This window comes from Phoxinus phoxinus, assembly GCF_949152265.1.
Source record: "Phoxinus phoxinus genome assembly, chromosome: 1".
NCBI lineage: Eukaryota > Metazoa > Chordata > Actinopteri > Cypriniformes > Leuciscidae > Phoxinus > Phoxinus phoxinus.
In genome coordinates, this window is record NC_136876.1 from 43,614,273 (window position 1) to 43,634,884 (window position 20,612).

Genomic DNA, 20,612 nt, shown 5'->3' on the forward strand with positions numbered 1-20,612 from the left:
CTTGACCCCCTTTTGTGAAGCAGTCCGACGTAAAATTATTTGTGTAAATATTTAACTCTGACGGCTTTTTTCGGCACATTTCCTTCATAAATGAAATTCAACCACGGTGTCCTCAACTGCTCAGATGCCAGGAGTTCATGGAGACACTCATGTTCATTTGGTACATCCAATACCAGAACATAAACTCTTACGTAAGTGTATAGGGGGAAATCTGGAACCACTTTTATTCGGAGAGAGACCGTTTATGATTTATGGGGTTATAAAATTACCATTATAGGCTGGTTGTTTACACACACTGTGGACACACATCTGTGTTCAAACCCCTTATAAAAGGGAATTTAGCATAATAGCCTTTAACAACACTGGCTTTTCTACTGTACGTTCCACAGTCAAACTAATTGTGCCTGAAATAGTGGTGTGTGGCTACTTTGAAAATAACACATTGACATAATATTTCAACTTTAAATATTGAACCTTAAATGCTTAAACTATATTTATAAAGAAAAGTTGTTATTGTGATAGCCTTACACACTGCAGATGTGGTGAGTGTTACCTGAGAGGTCGTGCGTGTGGGTTGCCAGCCTCCACGTATGGATGAAGGTAATCTTTAATGTACAGATCTGCGGCGCTGTTTGAATGTGTGCAGATCAGAACCCTGGAAGAAAGAGAAAACCACCATCATTAGATCGCCCTCTTAGAGACACGGTACAAAAAACCCCAGCTGAACGTCTTGAGCTCAATTCCCTCGGTTCTCCCAGACTATTTTCTCATGATTAGCGAGGAATGTTTCAGGATCGATACACGTTAAAGTCTATTGACAACATCTGTGCAGTGGCGTTTTCACCACGGGAGATTTCGATTCGTCACTCAAAGCACACACAGAATGTTTTCCACTTACAATAAAAGTCTATGGGGCAAGACATTCTGGAGGAAATTTGTTCTACAGACAAGTTAAGCAAGCAAATCTATCACACCAGTCTCAAAGTTTAAGCCTGGTGGCTATAGTTTTTAAATACCGTATTTTCCTTATTTTTTTTCATAGTTTGGCTGGTCCTGCGACTTATAGTCAGGTGCGACTTATATATCAAAATTAATTAATACTGACTGAGATGAACCAAGAGAAAACATTACCGTCTACAGCCGCGAGAGGGCGCTCTAGTTAGCGGAGTTGTTCAGAAGCGACACCGAGGAAGAGTTCAATGGATTCAGTGTTGTGGAGTGAGATCGCGGGAGCTTGGTGAACTTGCTTACCGGTAACTTGTTGGAATCGCTGGCTAATGTTAATTCAGTCTATTCAGCCTCCCAGGTATATGTTCTTTATGCTATTGTGCAGCTGAATAACTGTTAATGTGTTACGTTAACATACCGGACACCTATTCAGCCTGTTCTTCTGTGTGCTATTGTGGAGCTGAATAACTTGCCTTTCCAGATTAAATGTCTGTTCTTGGATTTTGTGAAATACATTTCAAAATAAATGCGACTTATAGTCCAGTGCGACTTATATATGTTTTTTCCTCTTCATGACGCATTTTTTGACTGATGCGACTTATACTCCGGAGCGACTTATAGTCCGGAAAATACGGTAATTATGTTTTTTAATGTTTATCATGGTGTAACGCCTATTGTTTCTTGCTTTGTATTTACTGTGGGACGTGATTTTTCCTGAGGTAAATGGGTTTTCGGCTGCTCACCGTGTGTCAGGCTGCTTGAGTATGTGTTTGACAGCCTGGGCCAGCGTGAAGGTCTTGCCCGTGCCGTAGGGTCCGATGATGAGCACCGGCGGGAGGTTGATGGAGAGGGGGGTGGTGATGGCCAGTATAGCCTCCTTCTGCTTGGCATTCAGACGGGGATCCAGCTGCTCATCCCACTGCCTGTGGCACCGGAGGAAGAACTTACACGGGCTACAAACGCACGAATGCGCCCTGCCAACGCAGCTGCCACTCACAGAGATAGAGACGTCTGTGAGTGAGCTAGAGCTGCTGGACAAGCAGATATTATTCATGTCCTGTGTCATTTTAGGAACAGAAGACTTTATCTCACAACTCTCTAGCAAATTCTGACAAATGCAAGATTTAAACTCAGAATTTCAAAATGTTAACACACTATTGTAAACAAAAATTAACTTCATTTTAAAATGTTAACTTTTGCAAGAAATTAACTCAGAATTCCAAAATGTTAACACGCTATTGGAAAAAAAGAAACTCAATTTTAAAATGTTAACACTATTGCAAAAAACAAACTCAGAATTTTTTAAATGTTAACTTTTGCAAGAAATTTTAATTCCTAAATGTTAACACGCTATTGCAACAACAAAAAAACAACTAAATTTTAAAATGTCTACTTTTGCAAGAAATTAACTCAAAATGTTAACACGCTAATGGAAAAAGATAAACTCAATTGTAAAATGTTAACACTATTGCAAAAAACAAACTCAGAATTTCAAAATATTAACTTTTGCAAGAAATGAACAGAATTGCAAGAAATAAACTCAGAATTCCAAAATGTTAACACGCTATTGCAAAAAACAACAACTCAATTTTTAAATGTTAACACGCTATTGCAAAAAACAAACTCAGAATTTCAAAATGTTAACATGCTATTGGGAGAAATAAACTCAATTTCACAATGTTAACATGCTATTAGAAGAAATAAACCCAGAATTCCGAAATCTGAACTCGCCATTGTGAGAAATAAACTCAGAATTGCAAGAAATAACCTCAGAATTCTGGAAAAAAAAAAATATATATATCAAGAAATATACGCAGAATTGCAAGAAATAAATTTAGAATTGCGAGAAATTAACTAAGAATTCCAAAATGTTAACACACTATTGCAAGAAATAAACTCACAATTGCGAGATGTTAACTCGCTATTGCAAGCTATAATCTCAGACTTGCAAAAAATAAAAACTTTTTTCTGAGAAAACGGATAGAATTGTGAGAAATAAACTCAGAATTCCGGGATATAGACTCAGAATTGCGAGAAAAACTCAGAATTCTAAAAAAGATAGAATTGCAAGATATAAAATCAAAATTCTGAGAAAAAAAGTTGATTGCGAGTTATAATATCAGAATAAACGGAGCAATTTTAATAGGGTCCTCACACCATCGGTGCTCGGAATTGCAAGTCAGAATTGCAAGAAAAAAACTCAGAATTATGGGATATAACTTACGAGATACTAAAAATTGCGAGATGTAAACTAAGAACGTCAATATGTTAACTTGCTATTGAGGGAAATAAACCCAGAATTGCGGAAAATAAACTCCGAATTATGGAGGGGGGGGGGACTACTGGATGTTTGTTGGACGAGGAACTGCTGAAAGGTAGTGAAATGTGTGTGTGTGTGTGTGTGTAAAGTCACTCATTTGGGTCTTTGCGAGTGCTCGTACCTGTTGGGACTCCAGGGTATTGTGGGAGTGAGGCTGAGATCTGGGAACAGGATACTGTTATCTCGGATGCGATCCAGAGCGTAGTGCATCTCACACAGAGGAAGTCTGTTCAACTGAAACTGCAGCTCCACCTTGCATCCAAACACACACAAACACACCTGCTGTTCAAACACACTCTGCGAGACTTGAAGTGAACACCAACACCAACAGAAGTGAACGATCTCTTTAAGATAAAGGTCATTTATAGGACTTTACGGCCCATTTACATGTAGAGCAATTATGATTAATCTATTATCAACCCACTTGGCTTGTTTCAAAATCCATGTAATGTTCTGGGACAATTTTACAATCATTTAAAGGAACAGTGTCAAATGATCATACATGGCAACAAAAGCCCAGCCCACACAGGGATTCCACCAGACAAAAGGATTCAACACTAAATGCAGTGAGAGAGTGTGTTATGCTGGAGGGCACCGTGATAAATAGGATCAGTTAGACGGTGTAAATCCTGCTCTTTGTAGGGCAGCCTGCTTAGTGACGGACTGTGTCTATGGGGTTTCCGCCATCGCAGTTCAATTTGAAGCGGTAAACGGCATAAACACTGCTAAAGCTAATTCCCTTACATATCTCTGGCACGTCTCTCTCGATCACATGATGACTGATACTAGGGGTGTGCAATACTGACAAAAAATATATATCTTGATATTTCCTGTGATTTTGTCGATACTGATAATTAGACGATATTGTGTGTTTATTGTGTTGGTTCCTTGGCAGGTCTCGGACTGACGCCTAATGTTTTTGATATTCTTCATATAATGCGGTCCGTTCGTAGCATTTTTACCTTTGAAAAGCTATTTTTTAACCTAAATAATTGTATGCATCATCTTTTTGTGTCAAATTCTTACATTGAATCAAGTTTATAAGAGTTGATAAAAGTTGCTAGGGAGTTCTGGTTGGTTGCTAGGGCATTGCTAATTGGTTTCTAAGGTGTTCTGGCTGGTTGTTATGCTAAGGTAATTCCAGTTGGTTAATAAGAGTTGATAGAGGTTACTAGGGTTTTTTCCACTGGTCACTAGGGCGTTGCTAGGTTGGATGGTCTGGCTGGTTGCTAGTGTGTTCTGGATATTTTATAAGAGTAGATGGAAGTTGCTAGGGTGTTCTGGCTGGTTGCTAGGCTAGGGTAATTCCAGTCGGTTTGTAATAGTTGATAGAGATTACTACTAGGGATTTTTTAACTGGTCACTAGGGCGTTGCTAGGTTGGATGTTCTGGCTGGTTGTTAGGATGTTCTGAATATATTTTATAAGAGTAAATAGAAGTTGCTAGGGTATTCCAGTCGGTTTATAAGAGTTGATAAAGATTACTTTTTTATTTTTTTAAACTGGTCACTAGGGCGTTGCTAGGTTGGATGTTCTGGCTGGTTGCTAGGGTGTTCTGGATATTTTATAAGAGTAAACAGAAGTTGCTAGGGTGTTCTGGCTGGTTGCTAGACTAGGGTATTCCAGTCGGTTTATAAGAGTTGATAGAGATTACTAGTTTTTTTTTTTAACCGGTGACTAGGGCGTTGCTAGGTTGGATGTTCTGGCTGGTTGCTAGGGTGTTCTGGATATTTTATAAGAGTAAACAGAAGTTGCTAGGGTGTTCTGGCTGGTTGATAGGCTAGGGTATTCCAGACGGTTTATAAGAGTTGATAAAGGTTAGTAGTTTTTTGTTTTTTTAAACTGGTTACTAGGGCGTTGCTAAGTTGGATGTTCTGGCTGGTTGCTAGGGTGTTCTGGATATTTTATAAGAGTAAACAGAAGTTGCTAGGGTGTTCTGGATATTTTATAAGAGTAAATAGAAGTTGCTATGGTGTTCTGGCTGGTTGCTAGGCAAGGGTATTCTAGTCGGTTTATAAGAGTTGATAGAGGTTACTAGTTTTTTTTTTTAACTGGTGACTAGGGCGTTGCTAGGTTGGATGTTCTGGCTGGTTGCTAGGGTGTTCTGGATATTTTATAAGAGTAAACAGAAGTTGCTAGGGTGTTCTGGATATTTTATAAGAGTAAATAGAAGTTGCTATGGTGTTCTGGCTGGTTGCTAGGCAAGGGTATTCTAGTCGGTTTATAAGAGTTGATAGAGGTTACTAGTTTTTTTTTTTAACTGGTGACTAGGGCGTTGCTAGGTTGGATGTTCTGGCTGGTTGCTAGGGTGTTCTGGATATTTTATAAGAGTAAACAGAAGTTGCTAGGGTGTTCTGGCTGGTTGCTAGACTAGGGTAATTCCAGTTGGTTTATACGAGTTGATAGAGGTTTACAAGACAATAAACTTAAAATATATTGTTAGTATAACAACATTTGTAAATGAGTAGTTATATATTTCTCCATCGTTTTTAATTCGATTATGCTGTTTGCAATGCTTCATGGGATTGTGGTTCTTTGCCTCACTAAAGCTGTTAAGTACACAGTCGTGTACCTCTTTCTTTTGGTCCGATTTTGCATCAAATCAAAGTTTTTTATGTTATGATTCACCTCGTAGCTGGTTGGTTTGGTTCACGGCTTATAACGCTTTAACCAAGACTACTTTGAAATTCCTATGGGAGAAATGAAAGGAAAAAAAACCTCCGGAACCAACACCGCTGAAAAAGTGTGCGGGCACTAATGCACTCTAGTGGTTTTAATGGTGTACTGGCTATTTTAAAGGACTAGATAGAAGTTGCTAGGGTGTTCACCAGGCTTTTTTGGCGAGCCAACACAATTAGCGTATGTGTGTCTAATGGACTGAAGTCGTGATATACCTGTAGCTCCTGATCCGCCACCAGCCCCAGCTCATCACAGCAGTTCTTACAGACCCGCAGGAAGATGTAGTCTTTCGTCTTTTCCTCGATCAGGGCTTCGTACACGCGCTCCTTGGCTCCAGATGTCTGGTTCTGACCCATCCGCTCCTTGAAGAGGGGCAGCAGCAACACAGAGTTGACCTTTGTCATGACTAGCCGTCCAGCCAGCGTATCTTCAGACAGCGTCTCGGTCAGCTTGAAGCGAGCAAACAGCTGTCCGTTCTGAGCGTACTTGGCGCCGCCAGAAATGCCAGTCAGCATAAAGCTCGTCACCAGCTGCAGGTTAACCTTGATGTTGAACCTATGAAGAAAAGAAAACACAACATCGTAACTTGGGATAACTGTTCACCAGCTACTGTGCATCACCAATAGAGACCAACTACAACTGAACATTGTTTACACGTCAGGAACTATAAGGAAGAATAATTATTCACAATATTTAAAAGGGGTGGTATAATAATGCCTCTTTTTACAATATGTAAAATAAGTCTCTGTTGTCACCAGAGTGTGTGTGTGTGTGTGTGTGTGAAGTTTTAGCTCAAAATACCCCATAGATAATTTTTACAGCATGTTAAAATTGTCACTTTTTGAGGGTCAGTAAAAACACGTTGCTTTGTTTGTGTGTCCCTTTAAATGCAAATGAGCTGCTGCTCCCGGCACCGAGGGCGGAGCTTCAAGAGCGTGTGTGTGTGAGCAGCTCTGATTACCTCACGCAGACACACTAAAATGTCAGAAACTGTTCTGTCTTTTATGTTTAAACTGAAGTCGGACCGTGATGGAGAGACTCAAGAAAAAGTGACAACATGTAGAAGCAACAGGATGTTTCTGAATGGTTATTTGATGAATTTATGTTGCTGTTGTGAAGTTAACTATCTTCAATTAGCATATTCTGTCATGATAATCTATAAATCGCTCGTGTGGGAACTGTTGTAAGATACAGAGTGACATGCTATTGCAGTTGTGTAACGTACTGTATTGCATTTGAAAAGACGGATGTGACAGTTTGAGCAGACTCACAAATGTGCTCGACTACAACAACTCTTCCTCTTCTTTATGTAAATTTTATGGGGGTTTATGTAAATTTTATGGTTGGTGATGTCACTAACCCGGGAGGAATGTCGTGTAGTCCCTACCAGCGTTTGTTGTAGTCCTTAAAAAAACGATTTCTTTAAAAGCAAATATCTCCCTTTGCTTTGAACTTTGAGCGTTGTAACTTTGCAGATGTTGTTTATGCTCAAACGGCAACATTACACACTAACTAAAGTTAGAAAAGTGAAATCATGATCAACCACCCCTTTAACTAAAGCTGATGTAAAACCCCTAGACACTCTCCATCTTCCATTAAACTCCCACAAACAACTCTCACTTGCTTTTTCAAACAAGACCACCAATGACCTCTAGTGGTAACAAACTGGAATTATCATGAAGACCATTGAATTACATTTCAGAATTCTGCCTTAATAAAGAAACGATACGCAATTTGATGCATGAAGACCCAAGTTTTATGCACTTTTCCATAAATCAGGGTGCAACGCTCTTATCACCCCTTCAGGAAACAAAGCCTTTCCAAATGACCCGCCTGCAAGTACATGCACTTCCGCACTAGAAGATCTGAAGATATGAGAGATTTATTGCATGAAATAAAACCATTTTTGAATGTGTTAGTATCATGTAAACAAGTTGTCCTTCAGAAGAACTGTATATATCAATATTTTTCTTCTGAGTTACTTTTTGGATTTTTTTTCTGGTTGCATTCGCACCGCCAGTAGGAAGTTAGGAACTATGAAGTGACGTAAGCCGCGCATGTTGTTGTGACTTTAATTTTGACGGCGCTGAGAACGCCAGAGCCAAACAGTGCTTGCATTCTCCATGTTCATTAGTTTAGGATCTGACTAATACGTTATTAGATAGAACTGTTATACATAGAAAGTAGAGAGAGTAATGAAAAGTTATTACTAGCGTACTAATAGTTATCATGTTTATCTTGGTCCCCTCAAAAGTTGTGTTGGATTTTCTCCTCAGCGTAAAAGGTTAAGAGGCTTATCTATCACTGTTTTCCATGCTCATAGAGTTAGCTTCTGGAGTAAATATATAGGCTATAATCTGTGTGTTTACACAGCTTTTTTTAAATGGCGGGTGCTGGTGTTTCTCGTTCGGCCAATCAGTGTTCACTAACGTCACGGATAGTTCCTATAGTTCTGGTTCAGACCTGACTCTGAAGTAGGAGCTAAATTAATTCCTCCAAAATGAGTTACTAGAACTAAAATCATTCCCAGTTCCTGCGGTGCAAACACGCCAAAATCCGGGTACTTACGCAAAAAGTTCTAGGAACTATGAAAACGAAAGTTCCTAGAACTACCCTGTGCGAAAGCCCCTATTGTGGCATTATCAACCTAATATTTACTAGGGGTGTCACGATTCTCCAAATCCTCGATTCGATTAAATTTTCGATTCTAAGGTCACGGTTCGATTCAATTCTCGGTTTTTAATTATTATTTTTTTAAAGCACAGGTTGCTATGCCATTTTTAGACCAGACTTTTATGCATAATATCTGACCTGTGTTCGCAATGTACCACACTACATTGTCAAATTTAAAACATTTATTAAGAACATAATGTAACAATAACTTATATCTTCAGTCAATTGGAAACTTAAGCAAAATAACCTGCCATCTAGTTTCTCTTTTGTAACTGCAGTCTTCTTCACAGAAGATGACATTCAAGTTCACAACAAAACAAACAAACAGTTTAACAGATACATCTATGCGTCGTGCAAAGCCACGTCTTTAAAATTCTAACACTTTATCTCTCTGAGTGTACACACACACACCAGCGGCGCCATTCGGCGTCTGTCCGCGGCGCCCAGCAACGGCTCAGGATTAATTCAAAATTAATCCTGCCGCACCACAGAGCGCCATTTACATAGTTTTATATTAAATTGACATTTATTTTGTCTCAAATCGTCGTTATGACTTCACCCTGCTTTTTTTGCTGCAATATACATTTAGTTTTACATTCATTTACAGAAATCAGCTGCTTGAATGAAAATTGCTGATGTTATCGGATTTTCAGGATATATTCTCAATTAATTCAGTTAACGGACGCTCTGAGATAAAGTGAATTCAGACTGCAGACTAAGCAACGTATTTAATTGTACAGTAGCCTCATAACATAGACATGATCTTAATTCTATAATGTCCTTAAACATAACATTGCAAGCCATAAACGCGTCCGGTGTGCGACACCTCGAGTTGTCATAGACGCGACGCTTCTCGTCCGGTGTGCGCCCCCCTTTAGAGGAGGTTGACTCGCAGCACTTCAACCAACACGCGTGTTTGTTTGTTTTCCGCTTAACAAGCCGAGCGAACGTGACATGGGGGCGTGGCAGCATCGACGATTCCATTTTTTAATTCGAAGTTCTAAAACTTCAGTTTTGGCATCTTATGTGCAACCACTCTTTTTTTTTTTTTTTTTGAGTTTCATTAAATAACTGGTACTTTTGTAACCACATATCGAACCACAAAGATGCATGCTGGTCTATTATTGTGCCATTTTATCAACTTCATATTTACCCAGCCCAACATTTCACATTATAAAAGCGAACTATGGCTGGTTGATGTTGACTTTCAGGCGGCTCCTGCGGACCAGACTTTGATGGCGTACTCACTTGCTGACTTCTTTGTACTGAGCGATCTCCTCGATGTAGAGCAGGTCGTGCAGACGGGGCTGGTAATTGTCTCTGGTGAGGGTTTTGTCCAGCACGGACTGGGTGAAGAGCTGGTCCGCAGAGAGGGGGATCTGGTAGCGGGTCAGGAGACTGCGCTCTAGATCCATGTTTTCATTGGGGACAAACTCCACGATGGTTTTACACGACGAGTCCCAGCGTTTCGCCGTCATCAGGAGCTGCTGTCGAGCCTGCATCAAGTGCTCCAGATCTGTGGGATTATGGGTAGTAGATTGTGATAAAATGCTGATCTAAGGTCTGACTTGACAATATATTGATATGTATGCAGTTAGGATCTTTGGGAAGATGTACATTTCAAAACCAGGACTCAAAAAAAGGATTTTACAAATCCTCATGTATAAATATCCCAGTAAAGGACATTTAAAAGGAGATCGCTAAAATATAGACAAAGAGGATACATGTATACTGCAATATTAACATTTTAATAAATGTTTGTTTTGTAAAAACCTCAAATATTTTTTGATATTTAGCAAAATAAGTTTTTAGCAAAATAATATTTGGTGATATTTAGCCATAAGTAAGATTTTAAAAGAAGTCTCTTCTGCTCACCAAGGCTGCATTTATTTGATTAAAAAAATAACTTTTCTATGTGAATATATTTTAAAATCTAATTTATTCCTGTGATCAAAGCTGGATTTTCAGCATTATATTACTGCAGTCTTCAGTGTCACATGATCCTTTAGAAATCATTCTGATATAATGCTCAAAAAACATTTATTATTATTATCAATGTTGATTTTTTTCCCCAAATTTTTTCTAACATTATAAATAGCTTTACTGTAACTTTTGACCAATTTAATGCATACTTGCTGAATAAAAGTATTGATTTCTTTTATTTTTCCACCTCCAAAAAATAAAAAAATATATTTGACCCGTAACTTTTGAATGGTGTGTTATGGGGTTAATTAAGTTATTCTAAATTACTAGAATAACTATAAAAAAGTTATTTTAAATTGTGATAATATTTCACAATATTACGGTTCATTTTAATCAAATAAATGCAGCATTGGGGAGCAGAAGAGACTCTTTCAAAAACATAAAAAAAATCTTTTCGATCCCAAACTTTTGAACGGCAGTGTATATATTGTACAAAAAAAATATATGCAATCGGCATGAAGCACTTCCTGGTGCTTGTTTTTGGTAATTTTCGAAGCTTTAAAATAACCACTAACCATCACTTTACGTATATATATATATATATATATATATATATATATATATATATATATATAAAAACAGCATCTAAAATTCTAAATGAAACTAAAATCTCAAAAATTTCCGTTTGAGTTCCACAGTAAAGTCCTACATGCTTTTTAACAAGTAATTTTGAAGCATTTCCCCGCTGTCCTACCTTCGATGGAGGCGGCGTCCACCATCACTCGCTGCATGAGCACGGGCTCGGAGCCAAAATCAAAAACCACAGTCTGTCTGAAGGTCCCGAAGATCTCAGTACTAAAGGAGACCACCACAGTGTAAAGGCAGTGGTCCATGCCGTTCTGCACCAGGCCGGCTGCGCTCCACTCCTGGCAGCCGCCCTCACACACCTCCTGCGGGACCTGGGCCGACACGTCCCCGGCCGACACCGCCGTGACCGAGAAATGCGGCCGGTTGGCGTCGTAAAGCAGAGCGATGCGGTGTAGCGTGCGGACCGGCTGTTTGGGACAAAACAAAGTCCTGTTTGCATCGGCCAAGAGATTTAAAACCTTTTTCAAGAACACTAAGACTTCAAATGCAAGAAACAGCATCCGTTTTAATTACATATGCAGGAAACACTATTATTATTAAGAATAATAACACTATTTAGTATAATTATTTGCCATTATCAGGGAATCTGCAGGGTTTTAAAATCAGATTTTAAGTCCCCCTGTGGTGAAAATCTAACTTTTAAATGTTTATGTGTCTATGTGGTGTTTTTAATATGCTTTAAGATAAACCATGTGCAAATTCATAAGTCGACACATTGCGGAGTATTTTCTCTTTAAAACGGCAGCGAAAAGACGGTTTAAAAAACGCGGTTTGAAATCGCTGGGGTTTCTGACGTCACAAACTACCTTGTAACCAATCAGATCAACGTGTGATCGCCAACCAGTGGATCTCTGAGCTGGTGTGTGTGAGAGTGAGTGGAGGCGGGGCTCATTTGCATATTCATAGAACCGCGTATACTAAATGAGGCAAGGGTGTCGAGTTACATTCAAGCTATTTAGGAAATAAGCTTTATTAGGAAAAACATTTAAAAATTTAATTTTGGTGATCAGAGATGAGTTTTAAGGGATACAATTATTGACTACAGGGGGATTTTAAATGATAGCCTTTCAAAAGTGTAATTATCACATTAATCCACGATTCCTGGTTTTCCGTCCCCTCTTTAAATGATATTTAAGACTATTATTATACCGCTTAAGATATTCAAGATTTGTATGACCTAAAATTTGATAAAGCTCAAATTAAGACCTGTGTCATTGCTGAAACCTTTATTACATTAACAAGTATTTTTCTATAGTAAATAGTGTGACTTTTACTTTGAAAATCATCAGATATGAATGCTAATTTGACTCATGTGTAAAAAAAAAAAAAAAAAACAGCGCTAGATTGTCCAAACCTTGCAGAAGAGCGTGAATGTCCAGGAGTGAGATGATTTCTTGCTGTTGACGGTAATCAAGAGATCGGAGTTGTGCTCCAGCGTAACTCCCTCCACACAGTCATTCATCTGCACAACAACACAAACCATCAGACAATAGACAAGCCTCTGACTGTATAGGGCAACGGTATGTAAAAATAGAAACTACGCTCCGGTGTCGTGGAAGGGACTTCAGTAACTTCAGAGCAGTGATGCACCGAAATATTTTTCTTTTACAAAAACACCAAAACCGAAATGAAAGTTATTTCCCATGAGCCGAAAGCAAAAACACATTTTATTTAATAATCAATTAAGTCACATCAACTTTTTAATGAGTTTTTATTAGTTGTCAAAATATAAACGCTTAAACGGTGGCTTTAAAGGCTCGGGTATACTTCATTTTTCACGAGGACAGCGGGCGGCCGAAGTTCACTCTCGGCTTTATATGTAAAACTTAATGACAGATTTATTCAAATGGTGATTACGTAACACAGCGCTCCTCTCTAGAGTTATTATTTGCTTTCATGAGACATGATACATTTCAGTAAGTTGCTGTTTCGTTCAACACCTTCTGATGTTCATCCATGGTTATTTGGCGCTAAAACTAGCAGTTAAAGAGAAAGATGATCGGCTCTCTTCGCTGTCGTGTTTAAATAATCACAGCAACTTTTCGATGAGATTTGATTATGATAACTTTTAAACTGCGGATGTAATAAAAACTTTTCATGACAGATTTATTCAAACGTACGTTAAATAATGTAGACAACAGGCTAAGTACAAAAAGGAATATGTAATATAATACAGTGCACATATTTAGCAAAAATGCATCTCTTTATAGTTATTTTCTAGCTGAATATTGTGTTTATGGACATTGAACGGCTTTCCAGAGGTAAACGTGACGCATGTAACAACGCAATAAAGCTAATATAACATGACATTGTTTACAAGCTGTTTTTGGACGTCTTTCTGCGGTTGAAACACTGATTGAGTGATTCGATTACGTGAGATATAATACATTTCGGTCATACTTGTGATTACTGGATGGTAGGCACACTATGAAAAATGTTTACTGAAGTTTTGCTAAACAGACTAAAGATCTTGACTCATCTATTTAAGGCGAGACACGGCAGGCAAAAACATCGTTTTTTTTTCACTGGTCAATTTTGAGATTTTGGGCTATTTGTCTTCAATAACATGTCTTCTTTCAGACTTGTGGTGAAAAAAAGTCCAAAATACACATTTAGGTCTTTATTTTACTACACTTGTCTATTTGTCTAAATTCAACAAAAGTTGGCGTTCTTAATAAACGCGCTGCTCCGCGGTCTCTGTGTTCTTCCTTTAATCTCACACACCGTTAGAAAGCGCTCTCTCTCCTTTACAATGCTGTCGGATCCAAATATGGTCATTTCCTTTTAATCAGCAACCATTTGTGAAAGTATTATGGGCATTTAACTCTAAAAGCGAAATCTCATTGGCTGATGTCAATTTCTGACACCGTGATTGGTTTAGATGCATCACGTGACGCGCTCTGACATTTAGTTGTGTGTTTTTGGCTGTTTTTCTGCTCAGTTGAAGGCCATAAATGCTGTGTTTATAAGTTTCGATGTGATTTAGGTGGTTTGTATTGTTGTTGCTAATGATTTGATGAGATATTGTGTCTGTAAATAGTTGTTTCCACTAGATTTTTTACATTACAAATCTTTAAATGCCTTTTTCTCAAAATGAGTTTTTTGTCATTCTCCAGTATAAACGTCTCAGCCTATGTAGCACCGATGTACACCAAACTCTCCAGTTATACACTTAGCAGTATTTTGAAGATATGTTCAGAGGGATTTGTTAATAAATCATTCCTGGCCTGATTTATGTGACATTTTAATCAAAAAAATATGGCGAAAATGTATTTTTTAAGGCTATGGACAGTATATTTTGATTTCCTAGGTAATGAAAGCATATATCCTGCAATCCCTCTGAACATCTTTTTGCATCTTGTGTGTAATCAAAATGAAAAACGAATTTTGAACCTGGCTTTATCATATGTTCAGATCTATCTACCGAAAATATATGCAAAATTGCGCATATTTAATAAGAAAATGCCAAAGTTGCATAATTAAACATACACATTTCAAAAACTTGTAATACATTTTTTTTTATGAACTTGTGTAAGTAATCAACTGAGGAAGTTTCATGGAGATATCTATTATTTAAAATTGTACCCTATTCACCTGTAGCGTCTCGCCTTAAAACGACAAATCAAAACAACATTGTCAATAGTGTCCACACTGCTGACATGTTTACCTGTCGTAGCTTATCTACATAGTGTGCATGAAACACACTGACGGTCAAACCCCGCCATCAGAGAAGCGATAATTAACGGTCACAGCTTCAGTCAATGATGATTTCATCTCCTCAAAACTTAAATATTTTCGGTGTGCATCACCGCTTCAGAGTACTGGTTTACTAAAGGGAAACAAAACTCCTCTCTGTTGAAGAGGACCGTACCACTCTCTCCGGCGAGAGGGAGTTGATCCATTTCTCGATGAGCGCCTCCATGTAGTTCTCGGTGAAGTGTTTGCCTTCCTGCTGCTGCTTGAGGCGGATGAGCCGCGAGGCGTAGCGCTGTTGCCATTCTGTCAGCTCCTCCTGAGAGTGAGCCGAGGTGCACTGCGCTCCGTACCGACACAGACCCTGCTCTAAATACCTGACGAAACACAGAATACAAAACACCACATTATAATCAGGGCTTGAAATTCACTCGTTTCACTCACCGGACAATTTGGCGACTACACTTTACAAGTTAACGGCCATTCAGAACTTCTACTAGCCAAAAAAATAAATAAAAAAATTAACCAGAATAACTACATCCCAGCTTATATATGTGACCCTGGACCACAAAACCAGTCACAAGTCGCACGGGTATATTTGTGGCAATAGCCGACAATACATTGTATGGGTCAAAATTATAGATTTTTCTTTTATGCCAAAAATCATTAGGATATTAAGTATCCATAAAGATATTTTGTAAATTTCCTACCGTAAATATATAAAACATTTATTTTTGTGAGTGAACGCAGCACAATCGCGAACATAAATGTTCAACTTTAAAGGTGATTTTCTCAATGTTCAGATTTTTTTGCACCCTCATTCCAGGTTTTCAAATAGCGTATTTTCCGGACTGTAAGTCGCACTTTTTTTCATAGGTGGTCCTGCGACTTATAGTCAGGTGCGACTAATATATCAAAGTTAATTAATACTGACTGAGATGAACCAAGAGAAAACATTACCGTCTACAGCCGCGAGAGGGCGCTCTAGTTAGCGGGAGTTGTTCAGAAGCGACACAGAGGAAGAAGAATTCAATGTATCCAGTGTTGTGTGAAATGAGATCGCGGGAGCTTGGTGAACTTACTGGTAACTTGTTGGACTCGCTGGCTTATTTTAATTTAGCCTATTCAGCCTCCCAGATATATGTTCGTTATGCTATTGTGTAGGGTTTCCCGCAGAAAATGTGTTAGTTAAGGTGTAACTTAACTTTGTGTTAGCCTACGTGTCGCCACCATACACATCAGCATAAATGCTCCTGATAAATGATTTGTTATTAAACCATTAACATTCACAAACCACTGTTAATTTAACATAAAAGCAAGCAGGCTGCGTGCATGGTTTGCCATGACTGAATGCGCCCTCCCTTAATAATTTCTAAAAAGCTGACATCAGTTCATCGCGATCTCATACATCTCTGTTATCATCAATAAAGCTGACTGCATAATGAATCTTTCATAATATCTTTTATAATCAGAGGATTTGCATGCAGAATTCAGCACTGAACAAAAAGTCAGTTTTGAGCCGTGAGAGGGGGGTTCTCTCTTAAATGCTTCTGATTGGCCATTGCGGTCCAGAAATTAACATGTATGTCTGTGATTGGCTACATCGCTCAACGCTGCAAACATGTTAGAAATAGAAACTCTGGCCTGTAAATCGTTTCTATTTTGTTTTAGTTCTTCTTGTTGCATTTCTGCAACAGATGAATAAGGATTTATTCGTTTTTATATGTTTTATTCATAGATATTTCTATTTAATCGTTTTATTCTTCCGCAGCCCGCACAGAGAGTGAGTGCATTAGGCTACCGCCCGCGCTCGCACTCGCCCATCACATCTAGTCCCGCGCCGCACGCCTCTAGATCACGGCCCCGGCCCGAGTATAGCGGGGGAAATATCGGGCTCGGGCAGATAATCGAAGCTCTAAACAGAACAGAGTAACACGGCAGATATCGCTCATATACATTTTTTTTGACAACGTAGTTAAGGCGACAGGCGTGTGTTGCTTAGGCGGCCGCCTTAGTTCCAAAGTGCTGCGGGAAACCCTGTGTTACGTTAACATACCGGACACCTATTCAGCCTGTTGTTCTGTGTGCTATTGTGGAGCTGAATAACTTGCCTTTCCAGATTAAATGTCTGTTCTTGGTCTTGGATTTTGTGAAATAAATTTCTAAATAAATGCGACTTATAGTCCAGTGCGACTTATATATGTTTTCTTCATGACGCATGTTTGACTGATGCGAAAATACGGTAACCCGCCAAATTAGCTAGTGATTTGATAGCGTTACACGCCACAGTTGATTTTGACCCGCATTTGACGGGTGTTAATTTCAAACCCTGATTATAATCGATAATAGAGCAACAACACATGATCTGATCACCTGGACAAGGAAGCGGTGTAGAAAATCAAAGGTTTTGACAAAGTGACATACAAAAAAAAAATCACACAAATGATGGTACTATTACAATTTGGCATTATAATTTGGTAATTTTCGGTGTCGGCCACACTAACATCAGTACTATTTGCTGACAGGGCTAGTGTACCTTTTACACAGTGTGTATTCCTCGCTACTAGTGACCCCGCGAGGAGGAGGACGAAACTGCCAGCCTTCCTGAACATCTGTCCAGAGAACATCACAAAGAAAGAAAGAGAGATAGCATGTCAGTGGAGACACTAGGCTCACAGAACATCAGCGGTGAAAATGGATCCTGATGTATTGTGAAACAAAAGAGGAACTCACCCTCCTCATTGTCTTCAACCACCTCCGACGACACTTTAGTCCTCACAGCCTGCAATTCAGACAAAGCTTGCGATTCATGCGCAAAAACACACAATATCGACTAACACGTCTCTTAGACACGCACAAAAGCTGTGGCGAGAGGTACTAGTTCTTGGATTATGAAAGTCATTTGAAGTAGGGCTGGGCGATATGGCCAAAAAAAAAAAATCACGATATTTTTTTTTTATATCAGTCGATATCGATAATTATCGATAAATGTCAAATCTTTATTTATTTCAAGTTTAAAGACAGATTTGTACTCCTAAGTGAAAGCTGTAGAAACCAGAGCGTTGCGTTTTTAAACTACTCTTTATTGTCAGAACATATCATGACAAACTCTTGCCAAACAGGGGAACATTCACAAATCCGAGGTAGAACATTCAAACATTCGTCATTTTTCCTTAACAAAATACATATCTTTATTTCAGTAGTATTAGCTTGAGTTAGGATGCAGATTTACTTTATACAATTTATGTTCATTAACAAAAACAGTAACATCTGTTAATTTTTTTTTTAAATATTTGGTAAAATGTAATATTCTTTAGTTTTATTAAAATTAACCATTGGTCATCCAGCATCATGCATTTAGATCATGATAACCACAGATAAAATGTAACCTTATGGTTCTACGGTATTTATGAAAACCAGTAGCCTAAATACATGATTAAAAACTAATTATATTCCATTAGTCCTTTAATACATTGTCTACATTAATAATATTATACAATTCAATATATATATATCCCACATTTCATGGCGCAGTTAATATTACTAGGCTAACGTTACAGTAACGTTAAATCCGTGGTAAATGATGGGAATGTGTAGACGGAGAAGTTTCTGACTGTATCGTTGCGCACAGTGCTTCTCCTGTTCGTCAGCGCGGTCTCATCTGCCTTTAAACTGGTTTAAATCACTGAGACATTTGTGTTCCTCGCTGAATTCAAGCGCTCTCACTGGATCTAGTGACCGAGACCGATCAGAGTAAACGCGTCTGCTCGAGTGAGCTCGCGCTGCGCTGCCGTTTGGACTTTGAGCCGAGCGGATAAACGGTCCGTGTGGCGCGCGCGGTTCAAATGAAATTCGTTCCGCTTTTGGCGCAAAAACATTATCGAACATTTATCGAACACTTGATATCGTTTTATCGAGAAAAATTATATCGCGATAATTATCGTTATCGTTTTATCGCCCAGCCCTAATTTGAAGTCAAGGGTGACCCATGTGCTTTTCACAGAGAAATGAGAACTGCACATAATTCCTTTCATACGGGAAATATAAGACAGTCATAGTAAAAAAAAAAAAAACTGACCTCTATTTCTGAGAGGAGCCTCTTCAGTCTTGTCATGTCTTTTGTCATGATCCCATTCTGTGACAACAACCAAAATGGTTTAGTTAATTCCAGCAATTTAAAAGTAAAAAAGTTTACAATGTTAGTGTGAAGTTTTACAGGACAACAGCAAAAACGGTCAAGACTACAGAGCTCTTAAAGTTGAGAGCAGAATTGTAAAGTTTAGAGGGAAATTTACAGCGCAACTGTACATATTAGAGCAAAACTGTGTATCTCCACAGAGCAGCTCAAGGTAAAATTGCGCAATTGTAAACTTTATAAAGCAACTGTAACGTTGAGAGCAACATTGTGAATTTTACAGTGCAACTGTAAAGCTTGCACAATTGTAAAACTGTAAAGCTTACAGAAGTTGAGGACAAACTTGAAGTTGACAGTGCAATTGTAACTTTTACAGCACAGCGGTACATTTCAGAGCAAAATGGTAAATCTTACAGAGCAGTTCAATTTGAGAGCAAAAGTGAAGTTTACAATGCAATTGTAAAACGTGTACAATTGTATAACTGTGAATCTTACAGAGTTGAGGGAAAAAATTTAAGTTTACACTTACAGCATAACGGTACAATTATGGGAAAAATGGTCAAAAGTGCATAAAGTTGAGAGGAAAATTATAGTTTGTAATGTTTACAAAGTAAATTTCACAGTGTGATTGTAAAGCTTGTAATTGTAAAACGGTCAAGTTTACAGAGCATCAAAAGTTGAGAACAAAATTGTAGTTTGTAATGTTTATGTTTACATAGTAACTGTAAAGTTGAGAGCAAAATTGTAGTCTATAATGTTTATGTTTACAAAGTAACTGTAAAGTTGAGAGCGAAATTGTAGTTTCTAATGTTTATATTTACAAAGTAACTGTAAAGTTGAGAGCAAAATTGTGAATGTTTACAGTGCGATTGTAAAGTTTGTACAATTGTAAGACTGTAAAGTTCACAGAACAACTAAAATTGAGAACAAAATTTTAGTTTAGAGCAAAATTGTAGTGTAGTTTACATTTGTAAAGTCTGACTATAACTGTAAAGTTGAGAGCAAAATTTAAGTTTACAGTGCAATTGAACATTTTAGAGCAAATCTGTAGTTTACAGAGCTCCTAAAGTTGAGCAAAATTGTAGTTCACAGTGCATTTGTGAAGTTTACAGCTGTAAAGTAGTAAATTTCACAGTGCAGTTTACACATATTATTTTTCTTACAATTCCACACATTCAAATTAACTCAAGCCCAAAAATAAAAGACAATACAAGCATGATTTAAATCTCAAATACATTTCACCATGTCAATTTGGAGCACAATATGTTAAGCCGACTAATTTGGACAGGAATTGTGGGTTGGTTTACCAGTGGTTCTCCATAGAGCGCTTTAGAGAGAACGCTGCACACTTCCTGTAAGCTTCCGTCCAATAGCATAGTCTGAAGCCCTGCCATGAAGCTGCCATCTCCCTTGCCCAGCTCCTCGGCAAACACTACGTGAACAAACACACTCGAGTCATCGAACCCGCACACACACACACACCAGGCATCCCATAATCCTGAGCGGTTCCTTTTATCAAATTTCATAGGTAGCACAATTTTGATACTACATACTATTTTATGTTTTTTTTTTTTATACATTATTTACACTTCTA

General features: G+C 38.3%; 1 protein-coding gene across 3 annotated transcripts in view; it reads right to left on the reverse strand.

Moving 5' to 3' along the window:
- Positions 1–20,612, reverse strand: part of helz (helicase with zinc finger) — a 69,394-nt gene that overhangs the window by 37,825 nt on the left and 10,957 nt on the right. The window contains exons 4-15 of one of the 3 annotated variants that reach the window (XM_079622612.1): positions 20,326–20,450; positions 18,962–19,018; positions 17,617–17,665; positions 17,420–17,495; positions 15,062–15,260; positions 12,545–12,652; positions 11,297–11,597; positions 9,868–10,135; positions 6,162–6,501; positions 3,390–3,520; positions 1,692–1,871; positions 554–655 (exon numbers count right to left, since the gene is read on the reverse strand). In XM_079622612.1, the coding sequence (XP_079478738.1) occupies positions 554–655; positions 1,692–1,871; positions 3,390–3,520; positions 6,162–6,501; positions 9,868–10,135; positions 11,297–11,597; positions 12,545–12,652; positions 15,062–15,260; positions 17,420–17,495; positions 17,617–17,665; positions 18,962–19,018; positions 20,326–20,450 (1,936 nt within the window). Of the gene's footprint in view, positions 1–553; positions 656–1,691; positions 1,980–3,389; positions 3,521–6,161; positions 6,502–9,867; positions 10,136–11,296; positions 11,598–12,544; positions 12,653–15,061; positions 15,261–17,419; positions 17,496–17,616; positions 17,666–18,961; positions 19,019–20,325; positions 20,451–20,612 lie in introns of all 3 variants that reach the window. The other 2 variants (XM_079622611.1, XM_079622610.1) reach the window with 2 other exon arrangements.